Here is a 21,400-nt window from a genome sequence, read left to right as displayed (position 1 = left end):
TGGACTTCAGCCTCTGAAGTGCCTGTTGGATCTCTTTCCAAGTGTTCTAAACTTGTCAAACCACAAGTTTTATCGGTAATATCTTAAGTATTGATTCTTGAACAAGAATGTGAGATACAGATGTTCGGAAGTAGTGCTATAACACTTTAGAGCACCAGTCTTTTAGAGCTATTCATTGTGGTACATGAAACCAGCTTTCAAAATGTAGTTGGCATATACATGCTGTTCAGAAGTAATTCTATCACAATAGACGAGAAAATTAGTGGGCAGTGTGGCTAGAAGAGCCTGCTCCACATCGTAGGTCAATAAATAATTAAATGGAGCTTCAGTGGGTTTGCAGATCAATTCAATACACTGAATTCTACATTTTGCACAGTAAAGATGAATATACATAAACCAAGGAACTTATATGGATCATAAGGATGCTGATGCAGGGCACCTGGTCATGGATCTATTACAAAATACAATCTATAAAATTGTTTTATTAAAGTTTGCAAATTCAATAACTGCCATTCAACAAAAAGAAATATAATCACATGAAAATTGGATTTCTAACAATTTGTTTATTGATAATTACAGGATGCCTCTGGTGCTTCCCACTCTTTTCCCCTTTTCCCAACCATGATTCCCCTTTCCACTCAGTAGAAAAAAAGAGACCCATATCTGAATCAGGTTTATCATCACTTGGTCAGAGGGAGGGCAGAGACTCCTTTCACAACTCCTGATTGACACCCAACAGAGCCAAAGGGTATTATATAAAATGCAACTATATTTGATATTACCTGTATACCCATGCCATATAAAAATAATTTGGCAAGTAATTTATAACTTCCTACATACTTCATTCAAAATCTATTACTCATCATAACACAACGCAGTAACACAAGATCAGTTCTTTCATACATGCTTATGTTGCTTGAGCAACTGCAGACTGGTACCTCTGAACAGACACACGGGTGTGAGTTTTGGCCAGGTGATCAGTGAACTTCTAAAAAGGAAAAACAAATATTTGAAAGCTGGTAATGCTGACCAATGAAACAGATACCAACACTAAATACAAATGAAAGTGTATTACCTAGAAGTTAATTAAAAATGTAATTTATTATGCATGGTTCAATTTAGTACTGACATTGAAAAGTTAAATGACTGAATTTTTTTAAAAATTGCAAATCACTTTATTTTTATAATCATGTTCCACTACATTCAGTTTAAGTCAATAATACTAAAACAAACTTGTGACTTTATACACATATCAGAACCTCTCAAAGGTCTTTATAGATGACTTTGGTTACCTGGTAAGCAGCCTTGGTAAATACAGTCTCTTTCCAAAGATCTGGGGTTAGATAGCTGTAAGTCAGAGATGGCATCCAAGGTAGCTTTAGCTGTAAATAAGCAAAACAAATTTGGCCAATTCAGTTAGTTTCAAAAATGAAACTTGAAATTCAGTGTTCACCTTTTTTAAAAAAAACTTTTTTTTCCATTTCCCTCTCTCACTATTACAGACCAGCAGGTTAAATTATGTAGAACTGAGACACACAAAAAACATTTTATACCAAGCATAACTAAGTGATAAAGTCACATAATTTATAATGGTTTCCAACTACTACTAGCAGTGGTGTCAGTAAACAAATAATTTAGCAGAATTCCTGTTGTTTGCTTGCATTTCATATTGTTCTACCTTCAAACAATTACAACTCCAACATAAAGTGATTCACAACTTTTTCCACGAAAGTTACACATAAAAATAAGCAGAGATGCTTTTGCCAAGATCAGGATTCTGACTTACCAAAGTTGCCCGGCGTAGCTGTGCAGCCTCTGGCTGAGGTGTAGCAATCATCAGTACCAGCCATCTGGAGTAGTTTCTTGGGTACCAGTGCTGAGACTACAGGCATCTGGGTTATGAACGGACTGCTATAAAGCCTATTATATTAAAAATTTTAGTTAAATACAATGGTTCGTAACAATGAATGCACGCACTACTTTGTGATGCTCATGAAGACAATGTGTGGCTTCAGCAGTTCGTTGGCCTGAGGAAGGAGAAAGCCATCTGCTATTTTAAGTCAGATCATGTTGCCGTTAACACTGTGTTGAGTGTGTAACTTTGATTTGGCTTAATTTTTTCTCTTATTTACACTTGTGACCATGCTTCCAAAGCGTAAATCCGATGCAAGTGCTGGTGATGCAAAGAACAGGAAAACGATCACAATTGAAAATAAAGTGGAAATAATAAAGCGATCGGAAAGAGGTGAAACACCATCGGTCATTGGAAAAGCATCAGGCTACAGTCGGTCAATGATCGGAACAATTTTAAAGGATAAACTGTTGATAGCATCTGAGGAAGAAGACTGGACCTAAAAACTCCAGAACTGAAAAAGTTTTTGATAGCTGAAGCCTTTCGTCTCATTGAAGCAGGGATGGCAAAGTTAGAGGAGCAAGATCCTAATACAGAAAGGTTCACTAAAGTTTACCATACAGTTACTAAGGGCCTCAGCTGCTACAAGGCCATTTATGATGAGAAAAAGAAAAGCTCTGCATGGAATGGTAAAATACATACTATATACTAAGACAAACATTTGACTAACTGACGCTAATTAAGAACTGTATGTACCTGTTCCGACTTACCTACAAACTCAACAAAGACAGACTTAGAAACAGATCTCGTTCGTGACCCAGGGACTGCCTGTACACCAGTACCACATGGGGCAGGGATCAGGCGAACCAAAATTGAACCACATCGGCCTGTCACCTGTATAGAATACATTTAACAAGTAACATTTTATTTTCAAAATGTAAATGGAACACTAAATTTTTGTTTTTAAAAACACTAAACTCTAACACTTAATTTTACAAGATACTCAATGAAAAATTGACAGTTCACATATTAGTCAATTCTCAATGACAAAAACAGAAAACACTTTTATAGTGCAAAATGCTTGTTCAAGTTAGTGGGCTCCAAGAGATTTTATGCAGCATTGTGTAAAACTAAGTTTAATATCACAAACAAAAATTCGACTGAACTGCAGAGAGCAAAATTGCTCCAAGTGACCCTGCTCAGTACTAGCATCTTTGGCTTTGACATCAGTGATGCTGAAGAGTTTAATTGAGACCTGTCACACTTTGCAAATAAATGCAAGATCAGAATAGGGTTCATCAAACAATCTGAAGAACTCAGCAGCATTGGTGGGCAAAAAGAATTGTCAATGTTTCAGGTCAAAGTTGTACATGAGTAGAATCAAGTTTATAACCCAAAACATCAACAATTCCTCCCCAACCCCCATACATGCTGCTCAACCCACTAAGTTCTTCCAGCAGATAGTTTATTGCCACAGATTCAGCATCTGCGTCCCTTGTGTTCCTTCAGAAACAGTTTAGTCCGATTAATGATCTAGAGCAGTGGTTCCCAAAACAGGTGATGACACATCCCTGGGGGAGGTGGGAGCTTCTAAGAAGGCAATAAAAATTAAGGGGGTGGTGAGTGTGTGCTTGGTAGCAAGGGAGCAACTGAAGAATTACAGGCTTAATTTAAGAAGTGAATGACTTTAATATATTTGATCTTCAGTGCTTCTATTGATTACAATGAACGTGCAATCACCCAATCTCCTGCTAACCCACCATTCTCTTAAGACTTTGGTCAAAACACTTTACAGTTAAAAAAAGGTGTATATGACAAATAAACTCTTATTCAGGGATGAAGATGGCAGAGCTTGTCATCGAAACATTGATTATAATCAATAGCTGCCTCCGGCTGGAAGCCCAAGAAGAGTTTATTCACATTATAGTTGAAAAGCAATGCGACTTTTCAGTATTTGGCATATCACGAGAAACCTGGATTGAAGAGATTAGATTAGATTATGAGGACACTCAGTCCTCGTTTATTGTCATTTAGAAATGCATGCATTAAAAAATGATACAATGTTCCTCCAGAAAGATATCACAGAAACACAGGACAAACCAAGACTAAAACTGAAAAAACCACATAATTATAACATATATTTACAACAGTGCAAAGCAATACCATAATTTGATAAAGAGCAGACCATGGGCACGGTAAAAAAAAGTCTCAAGTCCCGATAGCCCCATCATCTCACGCAGACGGTAGAAGGGAGAAACTCTCCCTGCCATGAACCTCCAAGCGCCACAAACTTGCTGATGCATTGGAAGCATCCGACCACAGCCGACTCTGAGTCCGTCTGAAAACTTCGAGCTTCGGACACCGAGCACTGAGCACCATCTCTGCCGAACGCTTCAACCCCGTCCCGGCCGCCAAGCAACAAGCAAAGCCGAGGACTCGGGGCCTTCCCCTCCGGAGATTCTGGATCACACAGTAGCAGCGGCAGCGAAACAGGCATTTCAGAAGTTTCACCGGATGTTCCTCTGTGCTCTCACGGCTGTCTCCATCAAATCAAAATCATGCATGGCATCCTACTTGACAGATAACAGATGTCATTCACCGGGGTGGCCACTGCAAGCTGCGTTGCGCCGCCATCTTCTCCTCCCGACCTCCCGAGATCTGTCTTTTTCCAGGCCCAGCCCATGCTTTCTATCTGTTCACTACTGTAGTACAGTACAATATTTGAGGTTCCTTAAGCTGTCATAGCAGTGGAGGGAGATAAACTACTAAATGTTTCCAATGTAATGTATCTTAAATAGCCTCTGATAACCTAGTCCAGTTCCCGGCCTTCATGTGTGGCTTAGCTACTAAGCTTGGCAGAAGCGTTCCTACTGAAGGGGCAAAGGCAGGCTACTAGTGTCTTAAAAGCAGTCACTCTGGGCAGATAGAGCTCGTCAGCCATGGTTGGTAGCTCATCTAGAAGGAAAACACAGATCTCAAACCACTGCTACCTTGCATGTATATCCACTTAGATTTTTTAGATTAGATTAGATTATGAGGACACGCAGTCCTCTTTTATTGTCATTTAGTAATGCATGCATTAAGAAATGATACAATGTTCCTCCAGTATGATATCACAGAAACACAAGACAAACCAAGACTAAAAAAAACTGACAAAAACCATGTAATTATAACATATAGTTACAACAGTGCAAAGCAATACCATAATTTGAGAAACTCTCCCTGCCATGAACCTCCAGCACCGCAAACTTGCCGATGCAGCACCCTGGAAGCACCCAACCACAGCCGACTCTTGAGTCCGTCCGAAAACTTCAAGCCTTCGATACCGAGCACCGAGCGCTTCGACCCCGGCCCCGGCAACAGGCAATAGGCAAAGCCGAGGATTTGGGGCCTTCCCCTCTGGAGATTCTTGATCACACAGTAGCAGTGGCAGTGAAGCAGGCATTTCAGATGTTTCTCTAGATGTTCCTCCGTGCTTGTCACGTCTGTCTCCATCAAATCAGGATTGTGCACGGTACAAATACTGATATTATTTCGGAGCGGCCGCACAGGCTGTGTCGCGCCACCATCTTCTACTCCCCGTCCTTACTTGTGGTAAAAGTTTTGGGAATATATTCCAAGGAAAATCTGAGGCAGTCCTGCATTGAGTTCAATGCCAATTTGCAACTCCTATATCGCTGCTGGTGCCAAACTGTATGGGTCTCTGCATTCCATTGGATTCATCAGCTTGCTCGCCAGATCATACTGCCCTGGCTTGGGTTATCGAATGTAGATAGCTAGGATTTCCATGGTTCACCTTGACTAGCAGAGGCACCAAAACAAATTGATTTGATTATTTGTCACTACTTTGAATTTTCTTTCACTGTATCATAAACAAAAATATTTTATAGTATTTATATGATGTCCAGAAAGGGAGAAGAAAGCGCTGGGGATGTGGTCTGGGAGCAAGGAGCCGGCAACCCAAAAAGATCTGGGAACCACTGATCTAGAGGAAGAGAAAGAACCTTGGCTGAACTGTTTTAAAGTGCTGGTTTATCAAATATATTGAGGCTCTCGGAGTGAGGAAAAGGAAGCATGGTATGACAATTTGAGAAGCTTTCATAATTACAGTATCTTGTCAACAGATCTGAAAGTCCCATTCACTATACCTTTTTACAAGTAGACCAAAGACATAGGAGCAGATGAAGCCATTCAGCCCATCAATTCTACTTCACCATTCTGTAATGGCTGATTTACTATCCCTTTCAACGCCATTCTCTGCCTTTCCCCGTAACCTTTGATGCTCTGACCACCAAGAACCTATCAATCACTACTTTAAATACACTCCATGACTTGGCCTCCACAGCTGTCCGTGGCATAGCATTCCACCACCCTCTGGCTATAGAAATCCTCTTCTGCATCCTTCTATTCTGATGCTCTACCCACTAGTCCTAAACTCACCCACAAGAGGAAACATGCTGTCCATATCCACTCTATCCAGGCCTTTCAATATTCTCTCGGGTTTAAACAATAAGCCGTCATTCTAAACTCAAGCAAGTACAGGCCCAGAGCCAAATATTCCTCGTATATTAACCCTTTCATTCACAGAATCATTCTTGTGAACCTCTTTTGGACCCTCTCCAATGCCAACATATCTAAGGAGCCCAAAACTGCCCACAGTACTCCAAGTGCTATCTCATTAATGTCTTATAAAACCTCAGCATCACATCCCTGTTCTTATATTATTGTCCTCTGAAAATGGATGTTAACATTGCATTTGCCTTCCTTACCACTAACTCAACCTGCAAGTGAATCTTGTATGAGAACTTTCAAGTCCTTTTGAACCTGATTTTTGAATTTTCTCCCCATTTTATGCCTTTATTCCTTCTGCCAACGTGCATGACTATACACTTCCCTGCACAATATTCCATCTACCACTTCTTTGCCCAATCTCCCTATCTGCTCAAGTCCTTCTGCTTCCTCAACAATCCATGTATCATCTGCAAACTTGGCCACAAAGCCATCAATTCCATCTAAATCATTGAAATACAAGGTAAAAAGTGCTCCCAATATTGACCCCTGTGGAACACTAATCTTCCGCAGCAAACCAGAATAGGCCCCTTTGTTTTAACTCTTTGGCTCCTGCCAGTCAGCCAATCTTCTATCCATGCTCGTATCTTTCCTATAACACCATGTCAAAGGCCTTCTGAAAATCTAAGCAAGCAACATCTACAGACTCTCCTTTGTCCACCGTGCCTGTTATTTCCTCAAAGAATTCCAACAGATTTGTCAGACAAGATTTCCCCTCAAGGAAACCATGCTGACTTTGGCATGTTATATGCCTTCGAGTACCCCAAAATCTCAGCCCTAATAATGAACTCCAACATCTTCCCAACCACTGAAGTCAGGCTAACTGGCCTCTAATTTCCTTTCTTCTGCCTATCTCCCTTCTTAGAGTGGAGTGACATTTACAACTTTCCAGTCCTTTGGAAACATACCAGAATCTAGTGCTTCTTGAAAGATCATTAATAATGCCTCCAAGACCTCTTTAAGAACCATGGGGTGTAGTCCATATAGTCCAGGTGACTTACCTACTTACAGACCTTTCAAGCTTTCCAAATACCTTCTCCTTAGTAATAGCAACTACACTGTTGTGCCCCGACACTCAGATTTCTCACGTACTGCTTTTGTCTTCCATAGTGAAGACTGACACAAAGTACTTAAATTAATCTGCCATTTCTTTGTCCCCCATTACTACCTCTCCAGCATCATTTTCTAGCAATCAAATATGCACTGTTGCCTTTTATCCTTTATATATTCTTTATATAAAAAAAACTTTTGGTATCCTCTTTTGATATTATTGACTAGCTTACCTTTATATTTCTTGTTTTCTCTTAGTTGCCTTTTGTTGCGTTTTCAAAAGCCTCCTAATCTTCTAAATTCCCACTAATTTTTGCTATATTACATGCTGTCTCATTTGCTTTTATGCTGTCTTTGATTTCCCTTGTCAGCCATGGTGCTCATCCTCCTTTAGGATACTTCTTCATCTTTAGGATGTATCCTGTGGCTTCCAAATTGCCTCCAGAAACTCCACCCATCATCCCTTAGTGTCCCCTTCCAAACAAATTTAGCAAACTCCGCTCTCATGCCTCTGCAATTCTTTTTATTCCATTGAAGCATTAACTGTAGCTTCTCCCTTTCAAACTGCAGGGTGAATTCTATCATATTATAATCACTGACTCCTAAAGGTTGCTTTACCTTAAGCTTCCTAATCAAATCTAACTCATTACACAACACCCAATCTAGAATCACTTTTTCCCTAATGGACGACCATAAACTGCTCTAGTGTCAGCATATAGAATACTTCAAGCCATATAGAAAGTACATTTGATTGGAAAGACACAGTTGTCATTACTTTGGATGCGAGTTCCTACATTTTACAGCAGGCTTGAGATATTGCCTGCATTTTGTTAACCACTGCCACATGGCAACTAGCATTTGGGATAAGCAGATGAATAAATGGCTAAGAAACATTGTGACACTGGCATTCATTCTGGAACAGGCAGAAAGTGCACCACAAAAACAGGTTCCGCACAAATTGGACTCAATTTGGTGCAATTTGCACCAGGGCCACAGCAAGACAGATACTGTTTGAAAACATGCAACTTCTACAGACTAAGAATCATTGTCAGAAGTCAGCGCCTTTTATGTTTAGGAACAATGCAGGTGAACAGCCAGAGAGTGACACACCAGAAATAAAACCACAAAATAATCCTGTCAGGCTGCATGTGTGGCAAGAGCAAAAAGGTTAACATTTCAGGGAAAAGTTCCTTCATCGGAACAGACTGCAGAAGGCAACCACTAAGGAACTGAGAAGGGCAGAAAAAGTCCATTTTAAAATGGACTTTTAACATGCATACACATTAAAATATTGGCAGGGACTGAATCAAAAAAAAGCTCGAACTGCTGGCCTTTCTACCCAAAGACCTGGCATTAAACAAAGTTATGCAAAGTTTTGTTCAGACTACAATGAAAATGGTGAGCAATATGCCTGTAATATAGCGTGCAAAAGATACAATGGCTTTGTACAGAGGGCTATATAAAAATAATATGCGGGTAACACTGCTTAAAATTACATTATAATACATGTCATGTCAATTATTATCTTTCCATACCAGAGTATCATTCCTTTTCTCTGTCCTAAAGGGACAAAGTACATGCAACTCTCTTAATGGTAGAACAGCCACTTGGATCCATACACACCCCTTCATTAACCCTTATACATACACTTAATGCAGCCAAAATACCCAACAATTGTCTGAATTAATTATTTATGTTGTGTCAGGTATTTGCTAAATCACTGTCTTCACAGAACCACAAATATAACTGAAACTTTACCACATTAAATGAAGAATTAAATCAGTATGTGAACTTGCCTTGCAAGGTACAGTGTGTGGTTTTCCAATTTTGTTACCCCAATAACCACGTCGCACTGGAATGATAGACAGTTTTGCCAGAATGATAGCTCCTCGAATGGCAGTGGCTACTTCTTTTGAACATTTGACACCCAATCCAACATGGCCATTATAATCTCCAATAGCAACAAAAGCCTGAAAATTTTAAAATGGAAATTTAAAATTTACTTCTCAAATAAGTAACATAATTCACTTTGTACAATAGTAATCTAGAGACAAAAGCCCTGACCTTGAACCTTGTGCGCTGGCCAGCACGGGTTTGCTTCTGCACAGGCATGATCTTGAGAACTTCATCCTTCAAGGCTGAATCCAGGAAGAAGTCAATGATTTCAGACTCCTATACAGAAAAAAAGCTTTAAACTCAGGACAATGTTTCACATGAGTAATTATAAAAATGAGTCATAGTAAGAATATGAAATTGTCAGGACTTTACCTTAATAGAAAGGGAGAAAAGGTAAATTTCTTCCAGAGTCTTAATCTTCATATCTTTTACCAAGCGCCCAAGCTTTGTTACTGGTACCCACTGCGAAGATGTAAGGAACACATTTCAGAACTAACCCCACAATAAGAGTTTGTGCATGTACACAAAAAAAGTCAAGAATTATTTCATTTACTCAATTGTGAATCTTACTTCTTTATCTTCAGCTTTACCACCACGTGCACCCCGGCCTCGACCACGACCCCTACCGCGGCCTCGACCATGCCCACGGCCGCCAGAACCAAACCCACCATGAAATCCTCCTCTACCACTGGCGTCGTCCGCCATTTGCTGTAAAGCAAAAAATAAATCAGTGTGTAGCAACAACACATTCAGATTTCAAAAGCAGAGTAAAATCTACATTCTAGACAGATCTACATCAATAATTGCCCACGGTAATAAACCAATTAATATGCATCATCACATAAATAAAATTGTTCTAGTATAGCATTCCCTGATTTTATTATAAATCACATCCTGGTACCTCTCTATCAAATCATCACCACTATTACAAAACTCTGATTACTATTCCTTCTTTTTTATGTTTCTCACTAAAGAAACAGATTCAAAACTTCCAGACTCTAAGGGAGTGTCTCTATGGTTGGTGTACAGTAAAAAAATACAAGGGGTTAGAATTTTCAGTCACCAATGGATGTAGTACTGGCCTACTATCAATGGACCTCAAAGATTTTAATGAAATCACTTTAAAAACTATTTGCCTGTGTCACTATTCTATCATAGCAGTGGCGGCGCCAGAGGTTTCTTCTTGCTGGTGCTACGGAGGGGCTGAATTATTCAGTGATGGTGCTGAGGGATGCACTGTATGGTAATATGTATTCACAAGGCCAGATGCATGGCATTAAAAAGTCAGTTTCAAGTGTTATGTGCCTACTATAAATGCCTCTGTTGATTCACAAGCAACAGCAATTGATAGATCTAATACAGAAGTGAACTGTTACAGTGTCAACAGCATTGGAGACAACCTGGGCTACACGGAGCATAAACAAAAAAAAACAAACAGAGCATCCGAGCAACAGCGGACCACATGAATCACGCACCAATCCCGCAATCAGCGTCAAATGCGTGCTTTTCAACTGACAGACACAACACGAAGCCACTGCTATTCGCATTAACATAGACAGCAATGCCACAAGATACACCGTTATTAAAGTCAAATAAGGCAAGCAACAGATGCAAGGCTTTACCAGGAGTTGGTCAAATCATACTCTGACCATGCAATACCTCAATTAATTCGGCTACTGAATTTAAAACAAAAATCAACAGAATCACCGCTTGGAAGTCTAAGCAAAACCAGTAGGCTTAATAGCAGTAAACGTAATATTTTAGGATTTGCAGGAAACGTAAGGACTATGGGGTATCCAACACAAAATAATAATAATAATCAGCATTAGTCTTGGCCCAAATTTTAAAAAAATCAACTGCATTCACCATTAATGTTTTCAGAGAAGCACAATCTGTCTGTTGTTGTGATTGGTGGCGAAAGCATCAGTGATTTTCTGGATGTCAAGTGCCTTGGTCCTCCGGCTGTTTATGGCCAACACGGCCAACTTGCTGTTCCGAGCATCGCCGCTGCTATTTCTTAAGTAGTTTTTGACACGTCTGAGGCAAGAGAAACTCCGTTCGCATGAGGTAGATGTAACAGGCAGAGTCAATGATATGCAGATTAGTTTGTATAAATCTATAAATGCATCGTGGTAGGGTCTCATTAGAGCTAGAAATTCCACTGTGTCCTTGCTTTTGTTTTATTTCCAGCAGACGCCTAACCTGATGTAGCTCTGCAGTCAGGTTCACTTCAGTCACTCCATAGTATTGGGCCATTGGCCAAGGACAATTCTTGTCTAGGGAGAACTTGCGCTTGGGACTCAATGCTGAGACTCCAGTCAGAACACTCCCAGTCTCAACTGAGAACTGTCTTTTCATTTCAGTCAGAAGTCTGTCTATAACTTGATAGAAACAGTGGTTGCGAAGGTTATCAGAGGATGTGACAGGTGTGCGTTCAGTTTGGGCCTCAACAACAAAATCATGTAGGCGGCGGGGTGGCTGGGCCTGTTTCCTTTCATATGTTCTGCTCTGTATACCGGCCTTGACGCACAGGTCCCTAGCTCTTGACTGAATTTCACTCCATGATTCCTCTCCCCATTTTGCTGAGAGTGCATCGATAACAGACTGAGCCAAGTCCACAGCGGATGAAATTTCCAAACTGGGAAATTGTAGCTGGTCTGACATGAACTTGGTGACTCGGAATAAATCCTCAAACAGAGTGAGAGGTAAAGCAAACTGCTTGTCAATCAGTCCATTTACAGCTCTAGCCTCCGTTTTCCTCCATGCATTTGGTTGACCCATAATATCCGGTAGTGTAGCTAGATTAGCAGGGAGTGATTTCCTTATAGCCCACAAAGCTGTATACTGCCATGCCCAGCGTATATCTGACAATTTCTTCAACTCCACGGGTTGATTCCAGTTCTCTCTGTTTCTTCATGAAAAGTTCGTGGGCAACAGAGTTTGAAAAGAAGTGGTAAAGCAGCTGCACAGTTTCAAAAAACTCACCCGCTTGTGGTACATTGCTCAAAACATCCACTAAAACAAGGTTAAGTCTGTGAGCATGGCAGTGTGTATATAATGCCTGCGGGATGCGGGACCTCTTTCCTGAACCTCTCTTGTACCCCGTTATTGCACCCGGATATCACTGCTGCCTCGTCATAACACTGACCTATACACGCGTTCTTATCAATAACACACTGGGCGAGTGTCTGTTCAATGCTTTTAAGAAGCCACTCTGCGTCCAACCCTTCTGCTGGAGTGAAGTGCAAGAATTCTTCAAGCACTCTTTCGTTATTCAAATACTGCACCACCACTTATATTTGCTGCTTTTTACTCAAGTCTTTACTTTCATCCACCATGATGGCAAAATGTCCAGCCTCCCTGATTTCTGCACTTATTTGACGTCTGACCATATCTGCCATAATGCCCATAATTTCATTTTGGATATCGTGATGGGTGTTTTTTTGCATTTCCAGGATTGTCCTCTATTTTTTTTTTAGCTACAGTCTTATCAAATTTCCCAATTACACTGAGCAACTCAACAAAGTTTCCCCTATTGCCAGATCCATCATTCTCCCGGTGTCCTCGCTGGGCAATACCTTGGCACGCAGTATAGCGTAGAGACTTAACCACTGCTCTCATATACTCACGATTTTCTTGGACAATTTTTGCATGCCCTTAATCAAGCACATTTCCCAATCTTGAACTGTCTTGTTTTCTAAATCTGAATTCGGCCTATGCCTCCATAGCAAACTTATGAGCTGCACTTACATGGTGGGTTTTGAAAGCTGTTGTAGCTGTCTGCCAGTTGCGGTAACCGGTGACAGTGAAGGTAGACTCAGAATGGAACCCATGTCCTCCACACAGGAAATGCCTGCATGCGAAGCAGAATGTAGCATCTTTTGTGATTGAATATTCCAGCCAGGAGTACAGGTCAAACCGGCCACGCATACTCCTTTGCTGATTGCCAAACTGTTGCGAAGGGTACTTTTTCAATGCTGGCCGACAGGGTCCTTCCTCAGACTGCTGGCTAACATCGCTAACAGTATTCCCACTCGCACTAAGAGCAGCTTCATGCATGTTCTCTTCCGAATTCCGCTCCATTTCTTGTTCCTCTACTTCGCCCTCACACTCCTTCAATGAACTGCTGTCGTCCTCATCCCAACTTACTTCTTTCTGCATGTCACTTTCAATTAAGACAGGCTCAGGCTGAGACACCACTGATTCCTCTGGATGAGGTCGTTTTCTGACTAAAAATCGATCCATTTTTCACGCTGGCCAAAATAATGCACGTGCCAAGCCCACGCTCGCTTGTAAAAGCACAATGTGCGCGTGCGGCATCCGTTAGCCTCGCGAGACCATGGATCTGCGCCTGGATGTATACTATCAATCTCTCGCGTGAGTGAGAGTGAGTGACATCACCACCTTAAGTGATCTTAGATCAGCTTAACTGATCTGAGGACAGCAATGGCAAGACATTGACAACGAACGAATAAGCAGAAGTGTAGTGTGGATCTGACAGAGTTTATAACTTTATTGCTGCGTGGGTGCTATGGTAATTGGGGGGCGCTGTTTCACTAGATCAATTGGAGAAACAAGCTGTATTCAAAACTATACAGAGAAAGCAAAGCAGCTGCAGTTAATTTCTTGGTGGTGCTATGGTGGTGCCATTGCAATTTCTGCTGAGGCTGTAGCCCCAGCTAGCACCACCTTAGCGCCGCCCCTGTATCATAGACAACAGCAGCCAATTTACTCACTGAAAATTTACCCACTCATTACAATAAATACACAGCCAAGCTGGTTGCTCCATCAATTATCACGGAGGGTTAAACATCGAGCGCGACACCAATACCAATTCCACCTGTAATCACTGCACCTTGTACTCAAACACGCTGTTGTATATTTAAACAAAATTAGACAACCGGGTGACCCGTTGGGGCACCCTTTGAGAGAAAGGTAGTGCAGTCTGATGTGATGTGCTCTAGAAATTAAAGAAGAAAAACTCAGTTTATTAAAGAAGAAAGACGCGTAGCAAGACAAATATAGCTCCTCCTTGTTTAATGAAGGACACTTTTGATGACAACATTTCTGGTTGATCTGCCACCCTTCAAGAGTACTTGAATGTTTTCATTTCTTTTTCCCCGGCTTAAAGCCACATACAGCTGACCATGCTGGAATACTGGTTGCTCCAGATAAATCAACACATTCTCCATGGTTTGGCCTTGGGCCTTACGTATAGTCATTGCAAAGCATGACGGTATCCGGAACTGGCTCCGCTGAAGAGGGGCATCTTCCCCTTCTGATAAACTGAGAGTAATTCTTGGGATCATGACAATGTCTTTTTTGAACGCACCAATGTTTATCTTTGCTGCAATGAGATTGTCGTGCAGTTCTTCCACCATCATTCGCGTTCTATTGCAAAGCCTTGGTGGATCCAAGTTCTTCATTGAAATGATGGGAGATCCCCTCTTTAATTCCAGTTTATGTGGTGACAATCCAGGTAGTTCGACTGAATCAAGGAACTCTGTTGGAAAATGAGTGGTGTTAGCTCCTTCACTTACGGCATTGAAGGAACATTACTCTTTCATGATTCCAAGGAAGCGTCTAATGCACGTGAAGGTTATTGTTTGCATCATTTCTTTGAGAGGAACCAAGATTGAATTCCTCGTGAACAGTTCTGCAGGATTGTCGAATGTCAGAAAGATGAAATTAATGCGTTCTTCCATAGTTTTTGCTGGCAGAATCATATCTTCAGATAATTCGATTTTATCGTTTTCATTTTCTCAATGTTGTCTTTTCCAACATCCAATAAGAACTCAGAACATCATCCTTCTCCCTCACTCAATCGCATGTTTCTCTTCAATTGAAACTTCATGAAGCTTCTCCATAAGTAGGATTTTCTTATGCATGAATTCTCCACATCAGCATCATTTCCGCATTTCACAACTGCTAGAAGCTGATGGAAATTGCCACAGCAAATGGTTAAAATACCCCCGAAGGCTTCATTCTTGCCACATACATCACGTAGGGTCCGGTCCATGGCTTCGAAGCACTCCCTGCTAATCATGGGGCTCTCATCCCAGACAATAAGCTTGCATTTTGGAGTAAATTTGCAGTATTGGTGTTTTTATCAATGTTACAAAGGGCATCTTCATTGACTTTGAGGGGTATTTTGAATCTTGAATGTGCTGTCCTACCACCAGGCATCAATGTTGCTGCAATACCTGATGATGCTACAGCAATAGCAATACCTCCATCTCCCCTAATTTAGCGAGGATCAAGTTGATGATAAATGTCTTGCCCGTTCCTCCTGGTGCATTAGTGAAAATCATTGAAGAGATATTCCTTTCCATGCGGTCGCACACATATACTGTCTTTGCTCATTATTCAATAGGGTACTCTTTGCCGCATATTCTCGAGTTGATCTTTCCTTTTCTCCTCTGTCTCTTCCTCTCTCCTCCTTCTCTGCCTGTTTTTGTCATTCTGGAGAAGCGCAGCACTTTCATCCTTCGTCTCTTCATCACTTCTACCATTTGTTCTTCCTCTCTGATCCTGGAGTCGTGCGGCCCTGGCCTGATCCGATTCTTGTTCTCTCCTCCTTTCATGCCTATTGTCATTTTGGAGACATGCATGCCTCTCCTCCTCTGTCTCTTCTTCCCCTCTCATCTTTTTTGTCCTGACTCTTTGAACCTGGAGTTGTGCGGCCCTGGCTTCATCTGATTGTCATTCTCTCCCTCTCCTTGCTGCTTCCCGACGTTTGGCATCATCTCTTGACCATAATGTCCCCCTTCTCTTTCCACGCAGCATAATTAGGCTGTCCATAATTTTTTTTACCCTAATGCTTGATAGAAGATACGAAGCAGTTAACACCAAAGTCTCCAGGATGCTGATTTTTCCTGATGGTGTGGTTGGCACTCTCCTAAGTAGACATGATAGCCCTGCCCTTTTGGTGCGGTTGGTGTCGCTGCTGTGAGCATCATGAGGCGCTGCTGAGGCTGGCCTTGCGCATGCATCGTGGTGTTGTGTCGCAGTTTCCATGAAGGGTGGAATCAGCTCGGGTTGTGGAAAGTGGGGCCTGTTGATTGACGAGTGAGCAATTTTATATGAATATATAACCCTGAACTTCGCATACATTCTGTAAGTTAGTGCATTTTAAGTCGATTTAGTCAAAAAAAATGCTGCTGTAATGCACCATTTGGGCTAATTGGAGGTCACAAACAGACAAACAGAGCATGAGAATTTTAGTAGTACATAGATGCTAACAACTGCAAAAGCATAAAGCTTCTTCTCATCACAGTTCCTGAATATGTTAATAAAGGCATGGATGTGGATGTGAAGTTGATTCAAGTGAAATCAAATATTTTACAGCTTAATTTCCTTTGATGCATCTTTCTACTGAAGCCTAGCCGCATGTGAATAGCTCAGACTCTCTTCATAAGCCTTAAGTGAAATTTGATTCCCTTTAAGATAGATAGATAGATATGCTTTATTAATCCTGAGGGAAATTTGGTTTCGTTACAGCTGCACCAACCAAGAATAGAGTGTAAATATAGCAATATAAAAAACCTCCAACAATCAAACAACAAAATGCAAACTATGCCAGATGGAAAATAAGTCCAGGACCACTCTATTTGGCTCAGGGTGTCTGACCCTCCACGGGAGGAGCTGCTCGTTCGATGGCCACGGGCAGGAACGACCTCCCGTGCTGCCAAGTGTTGTATCACGGTGGAATGTGGCCGAAGTCCAACAGTAAAAAGTTCAATATCTAGTCTGCAAACACGTTCCTCAATCATAATATGCCCCAGATTGCACCATCCATTGTTAACCAGAACAATAAGCACCCAACTCCTTTATGCTTACCGCTCTCAGTGCAGGGCTGGGAACTGTTTTTCACACAAGTAGACAGATACAATTCACTATTGTACGGAAATAAACATGGTTGCTAGTCCAGTCTGGCTCTTGGCCTAATCGGGGTATAGAAGCCCCAGAACTCAGCCAGTATTAAATTCCTTGCCAATGATTAGATTCGCATTGGGCACAAAAAGGGCTGACAAAATAAGCTTTATTAATTGGAGAAGGGTGCTTCCCGGCCTGAAGGGCAGATGGCTGGGATGTGCCAGGGATTATCGAGGATCCCCCAACAACCTACTTACGTGATAATTTTCCACAGAAGGGCGAACTCTGGCGCACGTCTATGAAAGCTTCCGAGATTATCTGGCCCAAACGGAGCAGAAGGGATGTGAAGGCCCAGACTGAGCATGGAGCAATTCATCGGCCTTAAACAAGCTTCCTTTTTTAAAGCAAGGGGCTTCCCTTCCTCCACCATCAACTCTGCCCTCAAATGCACCTCTCCCATTTCACGCACATCTGCTCTCACCCCATCCTCCCGCCACCCCACTAGGAATAGGGTTCCCCTTGTCTTCACCTACCACCCCATCAGCCTCTGTGTCCAACATATAATTCTCCGTAGCTTCTGCCACCTCCAACGGGATCCCACCACTAAGCACATCTTTCCCTCCCCCCCACTTTCCGCAGGGATCGCTCCCTACGCAACTCCCTTGTCCATTCGTCCCCCCCATCCCTTCCCACTGATCTCCCTCCTGGCACTTACCCGTGTAAGCGGAACAAGTGCTACACCTGCCCTTACACTTCCTCCCTCACCACCATTCAGGGCCCCAGACAGTCCTTCCAGGTGAGGCAACACTTCACCTGTGAATCGGCTGGGGTGATATACTGTGTCCGGTGCTCCCGATGTGGCCTTCTATATATTGGCGAGACCCGACGTAGACTGGAAGACCGCTTTGCTGAACACCTACGCTCTGTCCGCCAGAGAAAGCAGGATCTCCCAGTGGCCACACATTTTAATTCCACATCCCACTCCCATTCTGATATGTTAATCCATGGCCTCCTCTACTGTCGAGATGAAGCCACACTCAGGTTGGAGGAACACCACCTTATATTCCGTCTGGGTAGCCTCCAACCTGATGGCATGAACATTGATTTCTCTAACTTCTGTTAATGCCCCTCCTCCCCTTCTTACCCCATCCCTAATTTATTACTTATTTATATTTTTCTTTCAGTGTCCCTCTCACAATAACTCCTTGCCTGTTCTCCATCTTCGTCTGTTGCTCCCCTCCCCCTTTCTTTCTCCCTAGGCCTCCTGTCCCATGACCCTCTCCCTTCTCCAGCCTTGTATCCCTTTTGTCAATCTACTTTCCAGCTCTTGGCTTCAATCCTCCCCCTCCTGTCTTCTATCATTTCAGATCTCCCCCTCCCACTTTCAAATCTCTTTCCATCTCTTCTTTCAGTTAGTCCTGACGAAGGGTCGCAACCCAAAATGATGACGGTATGCTATAGATGCTGCCTGGCCTGCTGCATTCACCAGCATTTTGTGTGTGTTGCCTGTATTGATGTGTTATTCAGTGTTGGGGTGGGTAACGAGGTGTGGTGACGACGTTGTAGTGGTATAAATCGGTAGCTCGGCTGTGCTGCGGCCTTTTGTGTCGCAGTCTAAGGAAGGTGAGGTAAATGTCTGATAATTCACGGTATAAAACTACAAATTGTAGTGGTTATTCAGCAGTGCACCTCATTATCGAAAACGCTTATTTGCAGTATCAGGTGTTGCGCATACAAACATGTTTAACATGTTAGACTATAAAATAGATGGTGCAGAACGATATTGACGAGCGGTTCAAAATTTGATGGTGGGGGAGAATTTTTTTTAAGGTTACAATGTGAGTGTGTGCACCTGTTGAGCTTTAATTAAAGAATCAGTTCTGTTTATTATCTATGACGTGGCCGTGCAATGGCGCAGGGACGGGGAAGCCAGGGCGCATTGCACCCCAGCAATATAACAATATAAAAGTAAGCCAACTCCTGCAAAAAGTATCAACCAAACATCGATTTGTAGAAAAAAACTGTAACAGGAATTAAAGTAGCTTAGAGCTAGAAATGGGTTTTACTGAGAATAAATCTAAAATTTAGCAATTATTTTTAGCGATTTAATTATTTTGTGCACATCTTTTGGCGAATGCTATCTGTTTTCACATTAATCTGTTTTAAGTTTTTAAAAAAAATGTTCAATGAGTCAAACTAGGAAAGAAGAACTTTTGTTCTTCAGTCGTTCCATACCTATTCAATACACGTTTGATACTGTACTTGCTTGATCCTAAGGCGCCAGGTGTCTGCACCAGCGGTACGTCGCAGGTTTTTGCCGGTCAGTTTACAATTGACACTCGTGCGTTGCGGAGTTGTGCTTTGTTCGTCCTTTGTGAACATTTGCACTTTTGTACTTTTTCGAATTAAGCCTTGATTTTACATTCAGTTACCCATCACAGTGCAAAAGAAAATGAGCAAAAGAAAATCAGGAAGTTATCGTAAGCGTGAATACAATAAACAGTGGGAAAATCGGTTCTTATTTATAGCGGGTCCGTCAGGAAAACCCTTGTGCATTGTTTGTGAAAACACTTTCCCACAATAGAAAACATGATCTTACTAGACACTATAAAACACAATATCAGACTGAAATAGAAGGAAAACTGAAGCTAGTGCTTGGGTCTGAATTACGGAAAGAATATGTGATTTAGAAAAAGGAAGAAATCAAAAGAAGACAAAATATTTGTTAAAAGTCTCATTAAGGTAAGTAATGTTTATCTTTTTATATAAAATCAATATATTATGTAAAAATGTGCTAAATATGTCTATATTAACATTTTTACAAGAATTGAATGGGGGTACAAGAGTTGTATGGCGCATCTGAACTCGTGCTTGAAAAAATTAATGCATGGAATGTAAGGGGTTGTTTACCCTTGGTTTAAAGGTACAGAGTATTGCTCTGAACTACAAAATAGTGCAGCACAAAACGAAGTCATCTCCATGAACTTCGGAAATCTAATAGTGTGTGTGGGGGGGGGAATGCGATTGTTTCTAATTGTTGAGTGTGGGCCTCTCCCCGATGGTAGAAATGAGAAGAGGACACATCCCCAATGATGAGGGTCCTTAATGATCGATACCACCACCTTGAGCAGCAATCTGTTGGAAGAGCGATAAAGGATCTTGACCTGAAAGGTTGTTGGGTTTTTTTTCTCCCAGGCGTTCTGCATGAACCGCTGAGTTCTTCCAGCAAATTCCTGCTCCAGATTTCAGCATTTTGATTTAATATGAAGTACATTAAATGGAGTGCTATCATTTGGTACCTCCCACCTGGTGTTGATACCTTTTTACAAGCTACTGTGTATGTGGATACTTCAAATTTTGGGTTGATATCAGCAGTGACTAAAAGGACAACAAGCAGTGTTTCATGGTGCTGTCATTGTTTACAGTCGAGTGGCTTACCAGTTTGAGTGTGGCATACTCTGAAAGTTAACAACAGCATTATATACCAATGAAGGGACTCTGCCTGAAACGACAACTGTACCTCTTCCTAGAGATGCTGCCTGGTCTGCTGCGTTCACCAGCAACTTTGATGTGTGTTGCTTGAATTTCCAGCATCTGCAGAATTCCTGTTGTTTGTGTTATCAACATTTGACTATTCATTTCCATAGATCCTGCCTTGCTGGAGCTCCTCCAGTATTTTGTGTGTTGCTTTGGATTTCCAGCAAATGCAGACTTTCTTGTGTTTCTTTATGCACCCAAACCTCAAACTTAATATTAACCCCCTCCCACATTTCTCAACCATCCCACCTCTTTCTGGATATTATAAATATGTGTTCCTGTTCTCTCTTCATTTCTTTGTTTTTTCCACTTTTTTTATTTCACTTTAAATGGTTTTCATTTCTCCTTTGCTAATTTATATGCTTGCTTCGTTTTCTCCACACCCTTGTAGTTTTACCCAGTATGTTAATACAAGCTGTGTTCTCTGTTCCAGAGGTGTGACTCTTCACACCACCTGCATTACTGCCACTAGTGTTGACCTTATTGCACTGTCCCACACCAGGATAGATTATCTGTTCACCTTTAAAATGCAATTGTTATTTCCACACTTGAAAAAAATTCACAATTTTCCAACGTGCTTTGTTCTTGCTGCCCTATTCATAGCTTCTGTGCTCTTTCTAA

At 41.6% G+C, this 21,400-nt stretch overlaps 1 protein-coding gene across 1 annotated transcript; it reads right to left on the bottom strand.

Moving 5' to 3' along the window:
• Positions 1-907: 907 nt before the first annotated feature.
• LOC140202438 (small ribosomal subunit protein uS5-like) lies at positions 908-10,073 on the bottom strand. Its single transcript, XM_072267305.1, has 7 exons — positions 9,938-10,073; positions 9,740-9,829; positions 9,536-9,643; positions 9,268-9,441; positions 2,609-2,746; positions 1,293-1,382; positions 908-988 (listed from the first exon to the last, which is right to left on the bottom strand). The coding sequence occupies exons 1-7, from the start codon at positions 10,070-10,072 to the stop codon at positions 908-910; spliced, it is 816 nt and encodes a 271-aa protein (XP_072123406.1). The 5' UTR covers position 10,073.
• Positions 10,074-21,400: the final 11,327 nt, after the last annotated feature.

The sequence above is a fragment of the Mobula birostris genome, chromosome 9, assembly GCF_030028105.1.
Source record: "Mobula birostris isolate sMobBir1 chromosome 9, sMobBir1.hap1, whole genome shotgun sequence".
In the NCBI taxonomy this organism is placed as follows: Eukaryota; Metazoa; Chordata; class Chondrichthyes; order Myliobatiformes; family Myliobatidae; genus Mobula; species Mobula birostris.
Note: the sequence above shows the minus strand (reverse complement) of the source record. Positions and strands in the feature narration are given on the sequence as shown.